This window comes from Tachypleus tridentatus, chromosome 12, assembly GCF_004210375.1.
Source record: "Tachypleus tridentatus isolate NWPU-2018 chromosome 12, ASM421037v1, whole genome shotgun sequence".
In the NCBI taxonomy this organism is placed as follows: Eukaryota; Metazoa; Arthropoda; class Merostomata; order Xiphosura; family Limulidae; genus Tachypleus; species Tachypleus tridentatus.
In genome coordinates this window covers 73,652,300-73,668,332 of record NC_134836.1, presented here as the reverse complement: position 1 = coordinate 73,668,332, position 16,033 = coordinate 73,652,300, and the positions used below count along the sequence as shown (strand labels likewise).

At 36.1% G+C, this 16,033-nt stretch overlaps 1 protein-coding gene across 7 annotated transcripts in view; it reads left to right on the top strand.

Moving 5' to 3' along the window:
- The window catches only part of LOC143233604 (partitioning defective 3 homolog), a 69,389-nt gene that overhangs the window by 7,574 nt on the left and 45,782 nt on the right, over nt 1–16,033 (top strand). For 5 of the 7 annotated variants that reach the window (XM_076469984.1, XM_076469985.1, XM_076469990.1 and 2 more), the window contains one exon: nt 10,277–10,381. In XM_076469984.1, coding sequence (XP_076326099.1) covers nt 10,277–10,381 — 105 coding nt within the window. Of the gene's footprint in view, nt 1–10,276; nt 10,382–14,047; nt 14,409–15,838; nt 15,978–16,033 lie in introns of those variants that run through there. The other 2 variants (XM_076469986.1, XM_076469987.1) reach the window with 2 other exon arrangements.

Here is a 16,033-nt window from a genome sequence, read left to right as displayed (position 1 = left end):
TCTTGACTGGTGTGTTAGAGGTTTTGTTTTGGTCCAAACAATGGAAACCACCCTCAGAAAAACTGGTGGAAGAGCTCTTGACTGGTGTGTTAGAGGTTTTGTTTTGGTCCGAACAATGGAAACTACCCCTCAGAAAAAACTGGTGGAAGAGCTCTTGACTGGTGTGTTAGAAGTTTTGTTTTTGGTCCAAACAATGGAAACCACCCCTCAGAAAAAACTGGTGGAAGAGCTCTTGACTGGTGTGTTAGAGGTTTTGTTTTTGGTCCAAACAATGGAAACCACCCCTCAGAAAAAACTGGTGGAAGAGCTCTTGACTGGTGTGTTAGAGGTTTTGTTTTTGGTCCGAACAATGGAAACTACCCCTCAGAAAAAACTGGTGGAAGAGCTCTTGACTGGTGTGTTAGAAGTTTTGTTTTTGGTCCGAACAATGGAAACTACCCCTCAGAAAAAACTGGTGGAAGAGCTCTTGACTGGTGTGTTAGAGGTTTTGTTTTTGGTCCAAACAATGGAAACCACCCCTCAGAAAAAACTGGTGGAAGAGCTCTTGACTGGTGTGTTAGAGGTTTTGTTTTTGTTCTGAACAATGGTAACCACCCCTCAGAAAAAAACTGACACCATTTTATTCAGTTATTTTTTCTTCAGAGAAAAAGATTCTGGTGGTTTACCTGTTATGAAAATTTATACTAGCAAGCACTAGAGGCTAACCCTCTAACTCAGTTAGTAGAGTATTTATTTGTTGTCTGGAAAATATTGGGTTCGATTCCTGAAATTTGGCAGGGCTCAACCTAGTAGCTGGTTTGCTGCAAATGTGAATCCTAGGATTTGTGCTTTATTGCTGGAAAAATGCACTCTGCACTTTAGGGCCATAGATGTGTTACAAGAGTGACCATCAAAATCCCACTGTTTGATCAGATAAAAGTAATCCAAGAGATGGCGGTGGGTGCTGTTGACTTACTATCTTCCCCAAAATCAGGGACAGTTATTTGGAGATAGCACTTGTTCAGATTCAATCGAACTACTAAAACAAGCATTCAAACTGCTTTTCATTTAAATTTTTTACTTGTAATATTAAGAAATTGGTATGGAAAATGAATCATTTCTAATTCAGTTTAACAAAAGAACACTGTTAATATATTTATTTAAAAAAAGGAATGCTTTTGATTATTGTGTTTTTACTGTTCATACATATGTTTATATTCTTATTGAAAGATATGTAAACTAGCAGTCTTGCCCACAAAACAAGTGATTTTGTAAAGATCGTTTTTCAGAAGAATATAGGACTAGATGACTTGAATGTATTATTTACATGTTTTAAATCGTTACTTTTAGGTATATTCATTTAGCCTTGAAAACAGCTGTTAAAACACCATAAAGTTTTATCTTGGATACATTGCCGTAATGTGAAGAAACGTATAACAATATATACAGATTCAACTTTGCCCCCCTCCCAACCCCGAAGCTAACAGGTTCCTATGGATAGTCATTTGATATTAATTCCAAATTTAAAAAGTAGGTGACAGAATTGTACTGCATAGAAATGGTTGACCTTTTTATAGTTTAGAAATAAAACTTCAATATGTTTTTGTCTCTAATTTGATTTTTTTTGTAAAGTATTTTAAGACCTTAATAATGTTACAAGTCCGTTTTGAGTTATATGGTTTAAAATAGTATTTTAATGGTCACTATAAATGAAGGTGTTGCATATGTTCTTTGTTGTTTTTAATATTTGGAATGTTTTCTCAGTAAATTATAATGTTTAAAATATGTTCTCGCTATATGAATAAAACCTTAATGTAAATATTACAGCTAAATTCTTTGTTTATAATTTAAATATCACAGGTACATAGTTTGTTTATTTTTCATTGTAATGTAAGTATCAAGTGTACATGCTTTGTTTATTGTTCACTGTAATATAAGTATGAAGGGCAGGTTTTGTGTTTATTGTTCACTGTAATATAAGTAGGAAGGGCAAGTTCTGTGTTTATTGTTCACTGTAATGTAAGTATGAAGGGCAAGTTCTGTGTTTATTGTTCACTGTAATGTAAGTATGAAGGGCAAGTTTTGTGTTTATTGTTCACTGTAATATAAGTATGAAGGGCAAGTTCTGTGTTTATTGTTCACTGTAATGTAAGTATGAAGGGCAAGTTTGTTTTTTATTGTTTATTGTTCACTATAATATAAGTATCAAGGTAAGTTCGTTCTTTATTGGTTATTGTAATCTATCAATGGTAAGTTCTAATTTTATAAATACAACCAAACTGTTCAAGTCTTTCTATAAAAAACGATAACACCTGTATATTTATAAATAAACTTTTCATGATATTTGTATAACCTTATCTACTAATGTTCAGAAGATTATGAATATTGTATGGCATAGACAACATTAAAGCACACGGTATGCTGTTCCTAACACGTTTTATACCATGAACGAAGAATATCCCAAATTAGCAGATGCAAATAATTAACTCATCCAAACATACAAGTTTTATCTTGTTCAGTGTATATAACGACTTCACCGGTCTTTATTTCACTCATTAGAAACTTGCATCCGTCGCTAAGAAATATGATTAACGTCATAAAATGAACATTTTGTGTATGTCAGTTACCTGTACACGTGTTGTTTCAGACCACGGTGTCCAAATATACGGAATACTTTAATTGAACAGTAATTGCTTGGAATGTTGTTACGAAAGAAAACAACGAAATTGGTAATTGACCGTATGCATGTTTGCGTGCAGGTTGTTGAAGTCATAGGTAGCTGTTAACATCAGTATGCATAGAATGTACTGGTTGTTCAGATGTGTTGAAGCCACAAGTAGCTATTAACATCAGTATACATAGGATGTACTGGTTGTTCAGATGTGTTGAAGCCACAAGTAGCTGTTAACATCAGTATACATAGGATGTACTGGTTGTTCAGATGTGTTGAAGCCACAAGTAGCTAATAACATCAGTATATATAGGATGTACTGGTTGTTCAGATGTGTTGAAGCCACAAGTAGCTGTTAACATCAGTATATATAGGATGTACTGGTTGTTCAGATGTGTTGAAGCCACAAGTAGCTGTTAACATCAGTATATATAGGATGTACTGGTTGTTCAGATGTGTTGAAGCCACAAGTAGCTGTTAACATCAGTATATATAGGATGTACTGGTTGTTCAGATGTGTTGAAGCCACAAGTAGCTGTTAACATCAGTATATATAGGATGTACTGGTTGTTCAGATGTGTTGAAGCCACAAGTAGCTGTTAACATCAGTATATATAAGATGTACTGATTTTTCTAGTGTGTATGATGTGTAGCAAAATTGACTATTTTATTCTGTGAATTATTCTTTGAAGATTAAATCTGGATTTATTGTATAGTGAGCTGATCAGTTTGAGTGCACGTGATTTGGTCTACATTGGGGAACCGCTGTCCGTCTGGGTCATGTGTCTGATTACCTTCGTGACTGTCATTATTTTACTTGATATATTAAAAAAAATCCGTTTAAAATTATATTACCAGCGTGTTTGAAGTAATTTAAGTAATTGAAGTAATATGATAAAAAAAGGAAATGATATAATAAAGTCGGTCTTTCAATTGCTGTTTCTGTCTTTGAACATTGTGTATGTTAAAGAAAACATCGTGGCCTGGTACTATGGTGATGAAGTCGAAAGGACACATTACTGGGCTTTTAGCACTGTTTTCATTCGTCAGAACATTCCAAGCAGTTACTATCTGATTAAAATATTCAGTGCGTTTGGACATTGTGGTCTAGAACAACACGTGCACAGATAATTTATATATGGTCATGTTTATTATATGACGTTGATCGTATTTTATTGTGTCAGATCACAATTTAATCAACTGGTATTGGATTTTAGTATTAATCAAGTTTAATATGTAATTGAACGATCTGGTATTGGTTAAGTGTGGGATCAAGCTGGAAACTTTAATTCACGTTTCGAAAAAAAAAACTATGAAAATAAGTCGCTGAATTTAAATCTGTGCTATGTGAGGATTCATTTGTCTTCATTATACTTCTGCAACAATGTCGGAGATTCTTGGTAAGATAACGAAGGAAGTGCAAAATTTCAACGTTAGGAAGTCCGAGCGGCGTTTCTCGTTAGAGGTAAGTTTGGTTTGATTTGAATTTCTCACACAAAGCTACTCGAGGGCTATCTGTGCTAGCCGTCCCTAATTTAGCAGTGTAAGACTAGAGGAAAGGCAGCTAGTCATCACCACCCACCGCCAACTCTTGGGCTACTTTTTTACCAACAAATAGTGAGATTAACCATAACATTATAACGCCCCCACGGTTGAAAGGGCGATCATATTTGGTGTGAGGAGGATTCGAACCCTTGACCTTCAGATTGAGAGTTGAGCTCCTCCTAACGAGGTGGCCATCGTTATTATTTTAAAGAATTTCAAATAATAAAATAATATGTTTCAATACAGAAATGCTATGAAATTTGTTGTCAACAAAAAATCAGAAGAAGTAATTTTATGTCGTGGTTGTTATTTTAGAACGTTTTGAAGAAAAGACTGCCTGGAATTACGATAGGGGTCGCTTATAGTCGTAGAAAGTCAGTTTTTCAATAACGTAACCTGAAGACTCAAATGTTTTTTGGATGATTTGAAATATGAAATTTTCTTGCCTGTAATATATTTTAATAACCGCAAACTGACTTGAAAACACTGCAAGTCAGTTTTACACTTTTTATTTCGAAGAATGATATAAAATAACATGAATAAACTGCTGATAAACAGGCTAAAGTTGATTTGTTAAGTAAGCTACAGTTTTAGAAGACGTTCTGTGTTTTCACGGTGAAAGTTGAGACGTGGAAAAAGAAGCAACAAGAAGACAAGGGTTAGGCCAACTGGGAGTCGGGTTCGAATCCATGCGACATTACAAAATATTTCCCTATTAAATTTTAAGTGGATGAGAAGGGTGACAATCAGCTCGTTTAAAGTGGGTGGTAGGTATGGTCCCCATTGGCTGACTGCCTGTCGCTAGTTTAAAATTAATGACTGAGGCAGATATCCTTGGAAGCTTTGCCATAAATAATAAAAAAAGAAATATAGATAATTGGACTTTATAAAACCTTGTACAAGTAGATACCTGCCTATTCGTGCATGTATAAACTATACTGTTTTCTGCATGACTTCTGTAATCAGTACAACGTTTAAAGTAAGAGTTTTGATGAAACTGTTTGAGATATAGGAAAGCTTCTAATGTATTTACTGTTCAAAACAATAACAATAAAACCGATTATGAAAGCTGGCCATGTAGATAACTGTTCTAACATGTACACGATTCATTCAAGTTTACCTTTCCAAGGTTTCTGTTTTCAGTCGTTCGTACATGAAAATATAATGATTTATAATTAACTTTACTAACAGACAATGAGAGAAAGCGAGTAAATTATTTTTGCTTTTTCAGCATAGGCCTTATAGAAAATTTCACTTTTTTGTAATTAAACATGAAGCTACAAAATCGGCTATCTGTGCTCTGCCCACTACGGGTATCGAACCTAGTTTTTAGCGTTGTAAGACCGCAGACATACCACCGTGTCACTGGAGGACTAGAATATTTGATCTGTTTATTTATTTTCGATGACATCATGAAGTTACGTAAGGGCTATTTACTCTAGTTGTCCCTTAATTTAAATGTATGGACCATAGAGGAGGTAGCTAGTTTTGATACAAGTTTAAAACGCTACCCAGGCACAGCATGGTCAGGTGGTTTGAGAACTCGATTCGTAATCTGAGGGTCGCGAGTTCGAATTCCTCTCACACCAAACATGCTCGCCATTCCAGCCGTGGTGAAATGTTATTAAGTGCAATCAATCGTACTATTCGTTGGTAAAAGAGTAGCTCAAGAGTTGACGGTGGGTAGTTATGACTAGCTGCCTTTCCTCTAGTTTTACACTGCTAAATTAGGGACAGATAATCATCGTGTTGCTTTGCGCGATATTCAAAACAAACTGTAAGTTATGAATTTGAATTACTTCTTATATTTGTATAGAACCTTCTGCCCTGTTTCTGTTAAATGTTATAAAACTTCCCTTTTTTATCGTTTAAAAAACGTACAACATTTTATCTGATTGCCTAAAATTGGTTTCAATTTCAATATAACTTTTAAAATTGTATATTTCCAGAAACAAGCTTATATTTCCCTTATTTAAACAGTTTATATATATATATATCAGATTTATTTCTCCTAGCTTAACATTATGATATATATTTGAGGAATAGAAGATCGTTTAGATACAGAGAAGGCCCGGCATGGCCAGGTGGTTAAAGTGCTCGACTCGTAATCTGAGGGTTGCGGGTTCGAATCACCGTCGCGCCAAACATGCTTGCCATTTTAGCCGTGGGTGCATTATAATGTGACAGTCAATCCTACCACTATTCGTTGGTGAAAGAGTAGCCCAAGAGTTGGTGGTGGGTGGTGATGACAAGCTGCCTTCGTTTTAATCTTACACTGCTAAATTAGGGACGGCTAGTGCAGATAGCCCTTGTTTAGCTTTTTGGCAAAATTCAAAAGAAACCAATTTTTTAAAGTATAAAGCCGTGTAATGTAGTTTTGTTCACGTTACTACTACTTATAACACTGGAGTTTCTTACTTTCAGAGCTTCACAAAAGTAATGTAGTAAAATATTTATTACATTCACTACAAATCGATTAATCACTCAGGTAATTTCTTCAAACTGTGTGGACACGTACTGGTGGCAAGGAAGGTTGGTCTTTTGGTAGGATAATCTGTTTAGCCGTGGCACAGAGGCTCATAGAACCGCTCTGACTTTTGTTGTTTTCATCTTTTAGATCATAACCCCATCTCATGACCGATTTGAGATCTAATTAAAGTCGCGGTGATTGAAGATTTCCTTGTGTTTGCTCTTTTATTTACTAATTCATTACAAGCATTTTATTTTTCATTTTAAAATATTAATAATAAGAGATAAAGAAAATGTTGATCATGCAAATATTATTTTATTGTAAAAGGGGAGGGCACAACGGAAACTTTGCTGAGTTGGGAAGGCGCTGTCATTTAAAGTTTGGAAAACACTATACTAAGGTATTCAACTGATGAATAAGTTCAAAAATGGCGAAGTATTTTTGATTGAGAATAATCTGTGTATTATATAAACATATAATTTATACTGTTGTCTACATATTAATATATTGTACAAGGTGGTATATTGTACAGTTTAGGAAAATTACTCACCACCAATTCACTATGATCGTTTTTTTGTGTGATGTCCGTTTTAATGGTATATCTAAGACTGGTCTTTTAATTCTATAATTACAAATTATTAAAAAGATAAAAGAAAATAATGAAATAAAAAGGACAAAAACCGACATCAATTTACATCATAAAGTGGTGTGGCGGTAGTGATGGTACTAGATAGTTTAAATTATTAAAATCGATAATTTTACGGTCCCGCCCATTACACTGTGAAACAATTAAATAGGTCTTTGAGGAAAATCACTCCAAGTTTTTCCAGTATAAGAATAACTAAACCTGCAATTAGGCCTACAAGCTACGACTTTGTTCGCAGCTTAGGCCTAAACTGCTAAGAAAGGAAAATATTCTCGGAAAGAAAAATCAAAACGATATAACTTTGAACTAGTAATTTATTCTCAGCTATGACACGTTTTCATCTGTTGCTTAGGCCCCCTGGTGAGACAGTGATAAGTCTTCAGATTTAGAACGCTGAAGTCAGCGGTTCGATTTCTCTCGGTAGACGCAACGGATAGCTAATGTGGCTATGCTATATGAGAAAATACACTCAATGTTGTTTAAATATTCAACTCCCGCAAGTGAAGTGTTCTTGCTGAATGAGAAATGGTGATCTATCGTTTAAATAAAACTATTTTTGATTTTCTTTCTGATAATTATTTACAGTAATATTTTAAAAGTGTGACTCGGTTTTTAAATCTTATTGGATTATCCATTTAACAAAACAACGATAACAAAAAAAAACAATATGTATATTGTCCTCATCTCTGGAGTATTGTATCAGATTGAACATACACTGCTGGCCAAAATCTTAAGGGCAATGAACATAAAGAAAAAATATGCATTTTGCATTGTGAGACTCAACCACTTATTTAAGTAGAGCTTCAAAAGATGAGAATAAGAAAAGGGAAAATAAAAATAAAAAACTATTTTTAGCATTTAATATGGAAAATGTGAACACTATGAAATTAGCCTAAATACTAGTTGGTCAAAAGTTTAAGACCATATTAAAAAGAAGTCATAAACAGGGTAGAAAATGCGCAACAAGAGGTTTCAGTGGTGAGTTGCATGGCCGTCATTGCTTTGGCATGGTCCATTTAAGCGTTTACAGAAGGCTGGCTGCAATGTTATTCCAAGTGGGGAAAATGGCTTCACGAAGATCATGCACTGTTTGAAATTGACGTCCATTTCTATAGACTTCCCTTGCCATACACCCCTAAACATTTTCAATGGGGTTCAGTTCGGGCGAACACGCTGGATGGTCCAAAAGAATCACGTTATTCGCCATGAAAACGTCCTTTGTCCTGGGGGCATTATGGATTGCAGCGTTGTTCTGCTGACAGATGCAATCATTTTCACACAAGCGAGGGCCTTCAGGCAATATGGATGCTCTCTCCAACATGCCAATATAGCCAGCCGCTGTTTGACGCCCCTGTATAACCTAAAGCTCCATTGTTCCATGGAAGGAGAAAACACCCCAGATCATGATGGAACTTCCTCCACTGTGTCGTGTAGAAAATGTCTTCGGTGGGATATCCCTATCGCGCCAGTAACGTTGGAAGCCATCTGGACCATCCAGGTTAAATTGTTTCTCATCAGAGAACAAAACCTTCTTCCACTTTTTTACGTCCCATGTTTGGTGCTTCTCAGCAAAGTTTAACCGAACTGTTTCGAGGTTTAGAAAGATGTTTGTTTATTTGTTTGTTTGTTTTGGAATTTCGCACAAAGCTACTCGAGGGCTATCTGTGCTAGCCGTCCCTAATTTAGTAGTGTAAGACTAGAGGGAAGGCAACTAATCATCACCACCCACCGCCAACTCTTGGGCTACTTTTTTACCAACGAATAGTGGGATTGACCGTCACATTATAACGCCCAACGGCTGGGAGGGCGAGCATGTTTGGCGCGACTCGGGCGCGAACCCGCGACCCTCAGATTACGAAGCGCACGCCTTAACGCGCTAGGCCATGCCAGGCCAGTTTAGAAAAAGATGTAGCCTTTGAAGACGTTTACGATTTTTAAAGCCTTTCTCTCGTAGATGCCGTTTTATTGTTCTTGAGCTGCATTTGGCGTCCGTAAGGGCCTTAATCTAATTCGATGGTCGACTGGTGTCTTGCAGGACAACCCATCGAATTCTCCTGCTTCACGCCGGCGAAATTTTTTTAGGCTGACCATCTGAAATTCTCATTCCGTATTCCTCAAGGTTTTTTAAGAAATTTGCAACAGCAGTTTTACTATGCCCAATTTCACCAGCGATGGCACATTGAGAGAGACCTTGCTTTTGCAGCTCGACAATTCTGTCACGTACGAACTCTGTCAGCTTTTTAGCCTTTGCCATGTTTTTACCCAATGTAACACAGGAGATGTCAGTGCTTGAACACAAATGACTAAATTTCGTTACGTGTTTACCGATTAACGCTTCGTTTCAGTATGGTCTTAAACTTTTGACCAGTTAGTATTTAGGTTAATTGCATAGTGTTCACATTTTCCCTCTTAAATGCTAAAAAAGGTTTTTATTTTTAGTTTCCCTTTCCTTATTTTCATCTTTCGAAGCTCTACTCAAATAAGTGGTTGAGTCTAGCAACGAAAAATGCATATTTTTTCTTTATGTTAATTGGTTTTAAGATTTTGGCCAACAGTGTATGAGTTAAACACCCCGATGCTTATGCTCAGAATGAACGTGTGAGTTTGGCACTCCAATTATAATATCAGTTTGAAGATTTGAGTTAACCATTCGAATTCTTAGGCTCAACTTAAACGTGTAAGTTGGGCCCTCCAATTGTTATATCAGGTTGAAAATTTGAGTTAACCATCTCAATTCTTAGGCTTAGATCGAACGCGTGAGTTGGGCGCTCCAATTATATTATCAGGTTGAAGATTTGAGTTAATCATCCCAGTTTTTAATGTCTGGAGGTGAACTGTGGATTTGCAATATGCAGCCTATTATATATTTTATTGTAGTGTATTGAAGTTTATTATTTATATATTGTAATCACAGGCACTATTTCCCTGTCAAATCGATAGTAATAGTTGATTGGTGTTTCTTAAGCCTCAAGATTCCTGGGTGACAATTCACAGTCTCAGTTTGTCCAGAGATGGCGGCATCCTTGATCCAGGAGATTATCTGAAGGAAGTAGCCGATGACAGAGAACAAGTAAGTTTTTATTTGATTCTTTATTTGATTTAAATATTGTATCGATATAAAGCCACTCGAACGCCATCTGTGCCCAATTTTGAAGTGAATGACTAAAGGTAAGGCATCAACAACCGTCAATTTTTGAGCTGCTCTTTACTATCGAATCGTAAAATAACCACCTATTATAACGTTTAGATGGTAGAAATGGCGAGCATGTTCAAGGACGAGGCTTAAACCCGCGATTCTAAGGTAACGAGTCGAGTGGTCTAACCTCCAGACCATGTCAGGTCATAAAAAGTTTATAAAGTGTAGATATCTATGAAAATGTGTGTTTTTATGACTCGAAAGTGTGAGAAGTATCTCTTAGATGCCTGAAAAACAACCACAAGTGGAATTAATTTGTTAAATGGACGTGACGTGAAGTTGTAGCAACTGGATAATGATGTGTGCTGAAGAATTAATAAAAATATTACGTTAAAATTATATATTCCATTTATTTGTCGAACAAATAAATAAACGATAACATGATTGCTGCAGTTAACCATGGTACAAATACATCATTAGTATGGTAGATGCAAGGATCAAAATAGTAATTTACTGAACACCAGTGAACTGATAATTTAAAGTATAAAATATTAAAAACTATAATGCCATACCTAAAATGGGCTTTATGCAGAGCGTCATAGTAGGCTATTTATGTGATAAAGTCATTACGTTTTACTGCAAGTATTTTAATAACGTTAATGATTTTAAAACTAGAAATTTAAAAATATTTTTTGTTTTGTCTGCTATAGGACACATTTATGAGGGCTTTTTACTACTTGTAGAATTTGGTAACTATATACTAACACGTTACGTACTTCAAGTTGTTTTAAAAAAACAGTTATTTCAAATACGTCGTTGAAATTTATTACAAGCCATCACCATGGATGTTTTACAATGTTAAATACCAGTACTTGTGAGATAAACATTTATCCTGCAGATCTTTTAGTAGGTTATAAACTGGCCATCCAAAACCTTTTAATCACTATCATAAAGTTCTCCAATGTGTCTGCAGGAGACTCTGCAAAAGGTCAACACATGTACGTTTTCTCGCATAACCAACTTCATCATTTACAAGAAGCTAGCGAAAGTACTGTCTAAATAGCACGATAAGATTGCACATAAACAGACCTCTAAGAATATTAGCTTCATCCGGCTCTATCTGCCAACTTCCAAGGACTAGATTAAGATACCCAAACCCACTGAGCTCCTTATTAGTTCCAGGCACCCATCCATCAGTGGGGAAAATAACAAAAGACCAAGATAAAAGTTCATGATTTTCTGAAAGCTCTCTAAGAACCTTGAAATGTTTTCTCTCTTCATAAAGTATATGGTGATTCCATGAACTTTAGAAAAGTTCATAAAAGATCTTCCGAAATTACTTAGTTACTGAAGTCACGACAATCCACAGGTTGGATACTTCATAGGAGGTATCCAAACTTTGAGTGGTCCAAGATAACCCATCGGATAAGTGCTTCGTAGTATATATTCAAAATTTGGTTATCCAAGATATAACTTCCAGGATGGATGCTTCATATGATATATCCAGGCTTTGGATGGCCTAAGATAACCCACGGGATAGGTGCTTCGAATGATGTATCCAGAGCCTTATGTGGCTCAAGATTACCTACAGAGTGGATATTTCATAGGATGTATGCCAAAGACAATCCACGTAATAGGTTCTTCGTAGGATATACTCAGAATTTGGTGATCCAAGGTAACCTACAAGATGACTCTTTTACAAAAAAAAGCATCTCAATTCTGTTTGATTCCTAAGAGGGCATTCTTTGTCTGGTCATGTTGTTTCTGTATAGTCCTTCAGTATTACCAGAAGGTTTACTAGTAGATTTATATCCTTGTCTATCAGCCTTGCTTCACTGTTGACGTCACACTATGTTTATAGGCTCTCGCTAACCATACTCACAAGATTCCTTGTTGGTTGTGAAGAAATTAGTATTCACAGAGCAACAACGGCGTGCAGTTAGTTTAGCTAACATCTCAACTCCCTCTGTAGTAGTCTTAGCTTTCTTTTCAGTCTTCAGTCCAACTAGCAGATAATGAATTCCGTTATTACTGGCCTTGATTTACTGGCTCCTCCAGTGGGTAAGCGGTAAGTATACAACGCTAAAATACGGTATTTAACTACCACACTGTGGATAGAGCACAGATAACCCATTTGTACCATCGCACCAGAACGAACGACCCAAACTGACTAATAGGTTCAAAGATACATCCCAGTGTACATGTTGACAACTTGACGTCGTTATAAATTATTTTAATCAGAAACATAACTCCTTCTGTTAACAGGCCTGGAAGCGTTAAAGATTATTTTTAACACATGATAAGTGCGAAAAGATATATTGATTTATTTGTTTAATTTCGCGCAAAGCTGCATGAGGAATATCTGCACTAGCCGTCCCTAATTTAGCAGTGTAAGAGTAGAGGAAAGGCAGCTAGTCATCACCACCCAACGCCAACACCTGGGTTACTCTTTTACCAACGAATAGTGGGACTGACCGTCACATTATAACGGCTCCACGGATGAAAGAGAATGGATATTTGGTTTGTCGGGGATTCGAACCCGCGGCCTTCATATTACGAGTCCAATGCCCTAATCACCTGGCCAAATGTAGTTTTATTCCACTCTTAATGGTTTTGTTAACATATGATGCAAAAAGTGTTGTTATGAACTTTTAAAACGCTAAAGTAAGTGCAAAACGTGTTTTCATTGGAACAAGTCGCGAACAATAGGAACCTTGTATTCACAATCCGGGGATGCTAACTAAAGGCTACGCCCAGTTTTAATATTATGAATAAAAAATGCAGAGAATAAAAATTAATAAGTATTGCAAACGACCTTCGCTGAAACCTAATGTAAGGTGGAAGGGCGTGAATTTATATAGGTGGAAAGTACATTCTTGAAGAAGGGTTGAGACACATTTCTGCTTTCTTCCACCTACCAGTAAAGGAAGAAATGCAATAAACATTTTACTTAATTGAAAGAAATTTGGTAAATAAATAATATCTTGTAAAGTAAAGTAATGCAGCGTATAGCATGAGAAGTTTTACACCTAGTTATTGGATGATATTAGACTCGGGTGGAAATAAAGTTGCTGTAATGTGATCTCTTTACACATTGGCCCGGCATGGCCAGGTGGGTAAAGGCGTTCGACTTGTAATCTGAGGGTCGCGGGTTCGAATCCCTGTCGCACCAAACACGCTCACCCTTTGAGCCGTGGGGGCATTATAATGTGACGGTCATTACGACTATTCGTTGGTAAAAGAGTAGCCCAAGAGTTGGCGGTAGGTGGTGGTGACTAGCTGCTTTCTCTCTAGTCTTACACCGCTAAATTAGGGACGGCTAGCGCAGATAGCTCTCGAGTAACTTTGCGCGAAATTCAAAAACCAAAACAAACTCTACTCATTAGGTTGTTTGTAATCGAGTGTATAGTGACATAATTTGCAATATGTTAATTTATTCACAGTTTCGCTAAAGGGCACTTAACATGCTAAGTAACGGCAGCAGTACAAGTTATTAAATATTAACTCGATTCACTTCGTCCGTAAGATACATTTCCAGAAATTGCGCATGTGTTATGTGTGGGAACGCTATTAATAAAAATGTTTCACACTCGTGATATCACAGCGGGTTGGTTTATTTTTGTACTGGTGTATTTTTCTTAGGGGAAGGACACGGTCTGTAAATAATGAAGTAGCCTTTTTCTACCAGAAGTTAGTGTTAGAAGATTCCAAACATTTTTGACCTGCCAAGAAATCTAATAATACGTCACGTGGTTCAGGTACCACTACGTTTGAGTACACACGTAAAAACAAATACTTTTTGTATCGACCTGTGTTACACGCAGTGTTTTGATATCGAAAAGCGTCATACGTTTACGTTTTCCCGCAACCATTCAAAACGCTTTTGTCATTAACGCCTAGGATGTAGGATTCTTGTACTTTAAACTGCCCGTGTGACAAACTCATTTAAATGTGGATAAGGGTAAGATATTTTCTCAGGAGTATTTCTATGCACGTGTGAATAAGTTATTTTTAAAATAATCGTTTTTAACTGATAAAAAAACAAACAAAAGGTGTTTTATGATAATACAAATTAGCGAGTTGGAAAAAAGAATTATATACATGAAAACGTGTGCGTGTCTGTGTAAGAAATGCTAAAGTATCTGTCCGGTTTTCACGGTTGTATTTGAAGGAATTTTATGAGTCGAAATGTTTTATTTATTTTTCATATACTATGCGATGTTAAATATTTATACACAGGGGCGTCAAGAGATAGGTCGGGCCTGTGGGACAGTTATGTCCCCGGGCCTCTTTTTGAAGTTTTCATAAACTCCTGGTACATTGATGGGCATATGAAATTTTTTTTCTGGTGGGCGGAAGCCAAATGTGTTGAGAATTTACATTTTTTTTGAGGCAAAGCGATTTCCCACAGTACTGCAATATTTCCTTAAGTATATTATGAAAATTAGAATGCATTATTCTTTATCCTATATTTCACTGGGCCCCAGGACTGTATCCCACCCTCTCGTCAGGCCTGTTTATACAAGACAAAATGAAAAACATAAAAAGCATAAAGCTTCATAAATAAATCCATTTTCAATAACTCAAAATGTAAAGATGTTAATACGGTTTAAATGTTAACGTATTTTTGTTTTTGTTGACAAAAAAAAAAAAAGTTTAACATAGTAAATAAGTGACAGTATGATATTGGTTTATTTATATTTACGTAACAACTCTGACTGATATTGACCCAAATGTTTTTAAATAGTCTTGGTACGTATCTTGTACATAATTAAGCTCCTTTTTTTTTTTTTATCTCGCACAAAGCTCCAAGAGGGCTATCTGTGCTAGCCATCCCTAATTTAGCAGTGTAAGACTAGAGGGAAGGCAGCTAGTCATCATCACCCATTGTCAACTCTTGGGCTACTCTTCTGCAAACGAATAGTGGAATTAACCGTAACATTATAACGCCCCTACAGCTGAAAGGGCGAGTATGTTTGGTGCGACGGGGATTCGAACCCGCGTATCATTAGGATCACTAGGTTAGAAATGGTTGTTCTTCATTTATTAGCCGTGGTTCATAGAATGGCTCCGAGTTTTTTGTTTCTTTGAGAACAAAATTTTAGGCTATAGTTTTGTCATCTCTCAGTCGATTTGAGATCTAATTGCAGTTTTGGATTTAGGAGGTCAAACCCTCTTGTTTAATATATTTCACCGTGTCCAAGGTCTCGTAGATTAATTTACTGTAATTTCGCCGAAAATAATTTCAATATGGGGGTAGGCTAGTAGAGATACTGATGAGTAATAAAATTGAATCGGGTACTGGCGTACCCCACATTTAGTATTGCAAGCTCATCAAAGTATGATTGATAAAAAAGGTATCATAGGTTAATTTACTCAAGTCCTGTCTAAAAAAGATTCAAGTGCTGTGACTGTTGATAATTCTTTTGTGTGTTTTTATGTCAAGCTTGTATGTTTTTGTTAAAGAAATTTAAAAACAAATTTTCTCTGGTGGAAGAACTTTATTATCTGTTATTTGTTGGTTTAAAAGGTTTGGTTAGCTTAGATTATTAAAGACTGGTATATCAATTTTCTTATTTGAATGTT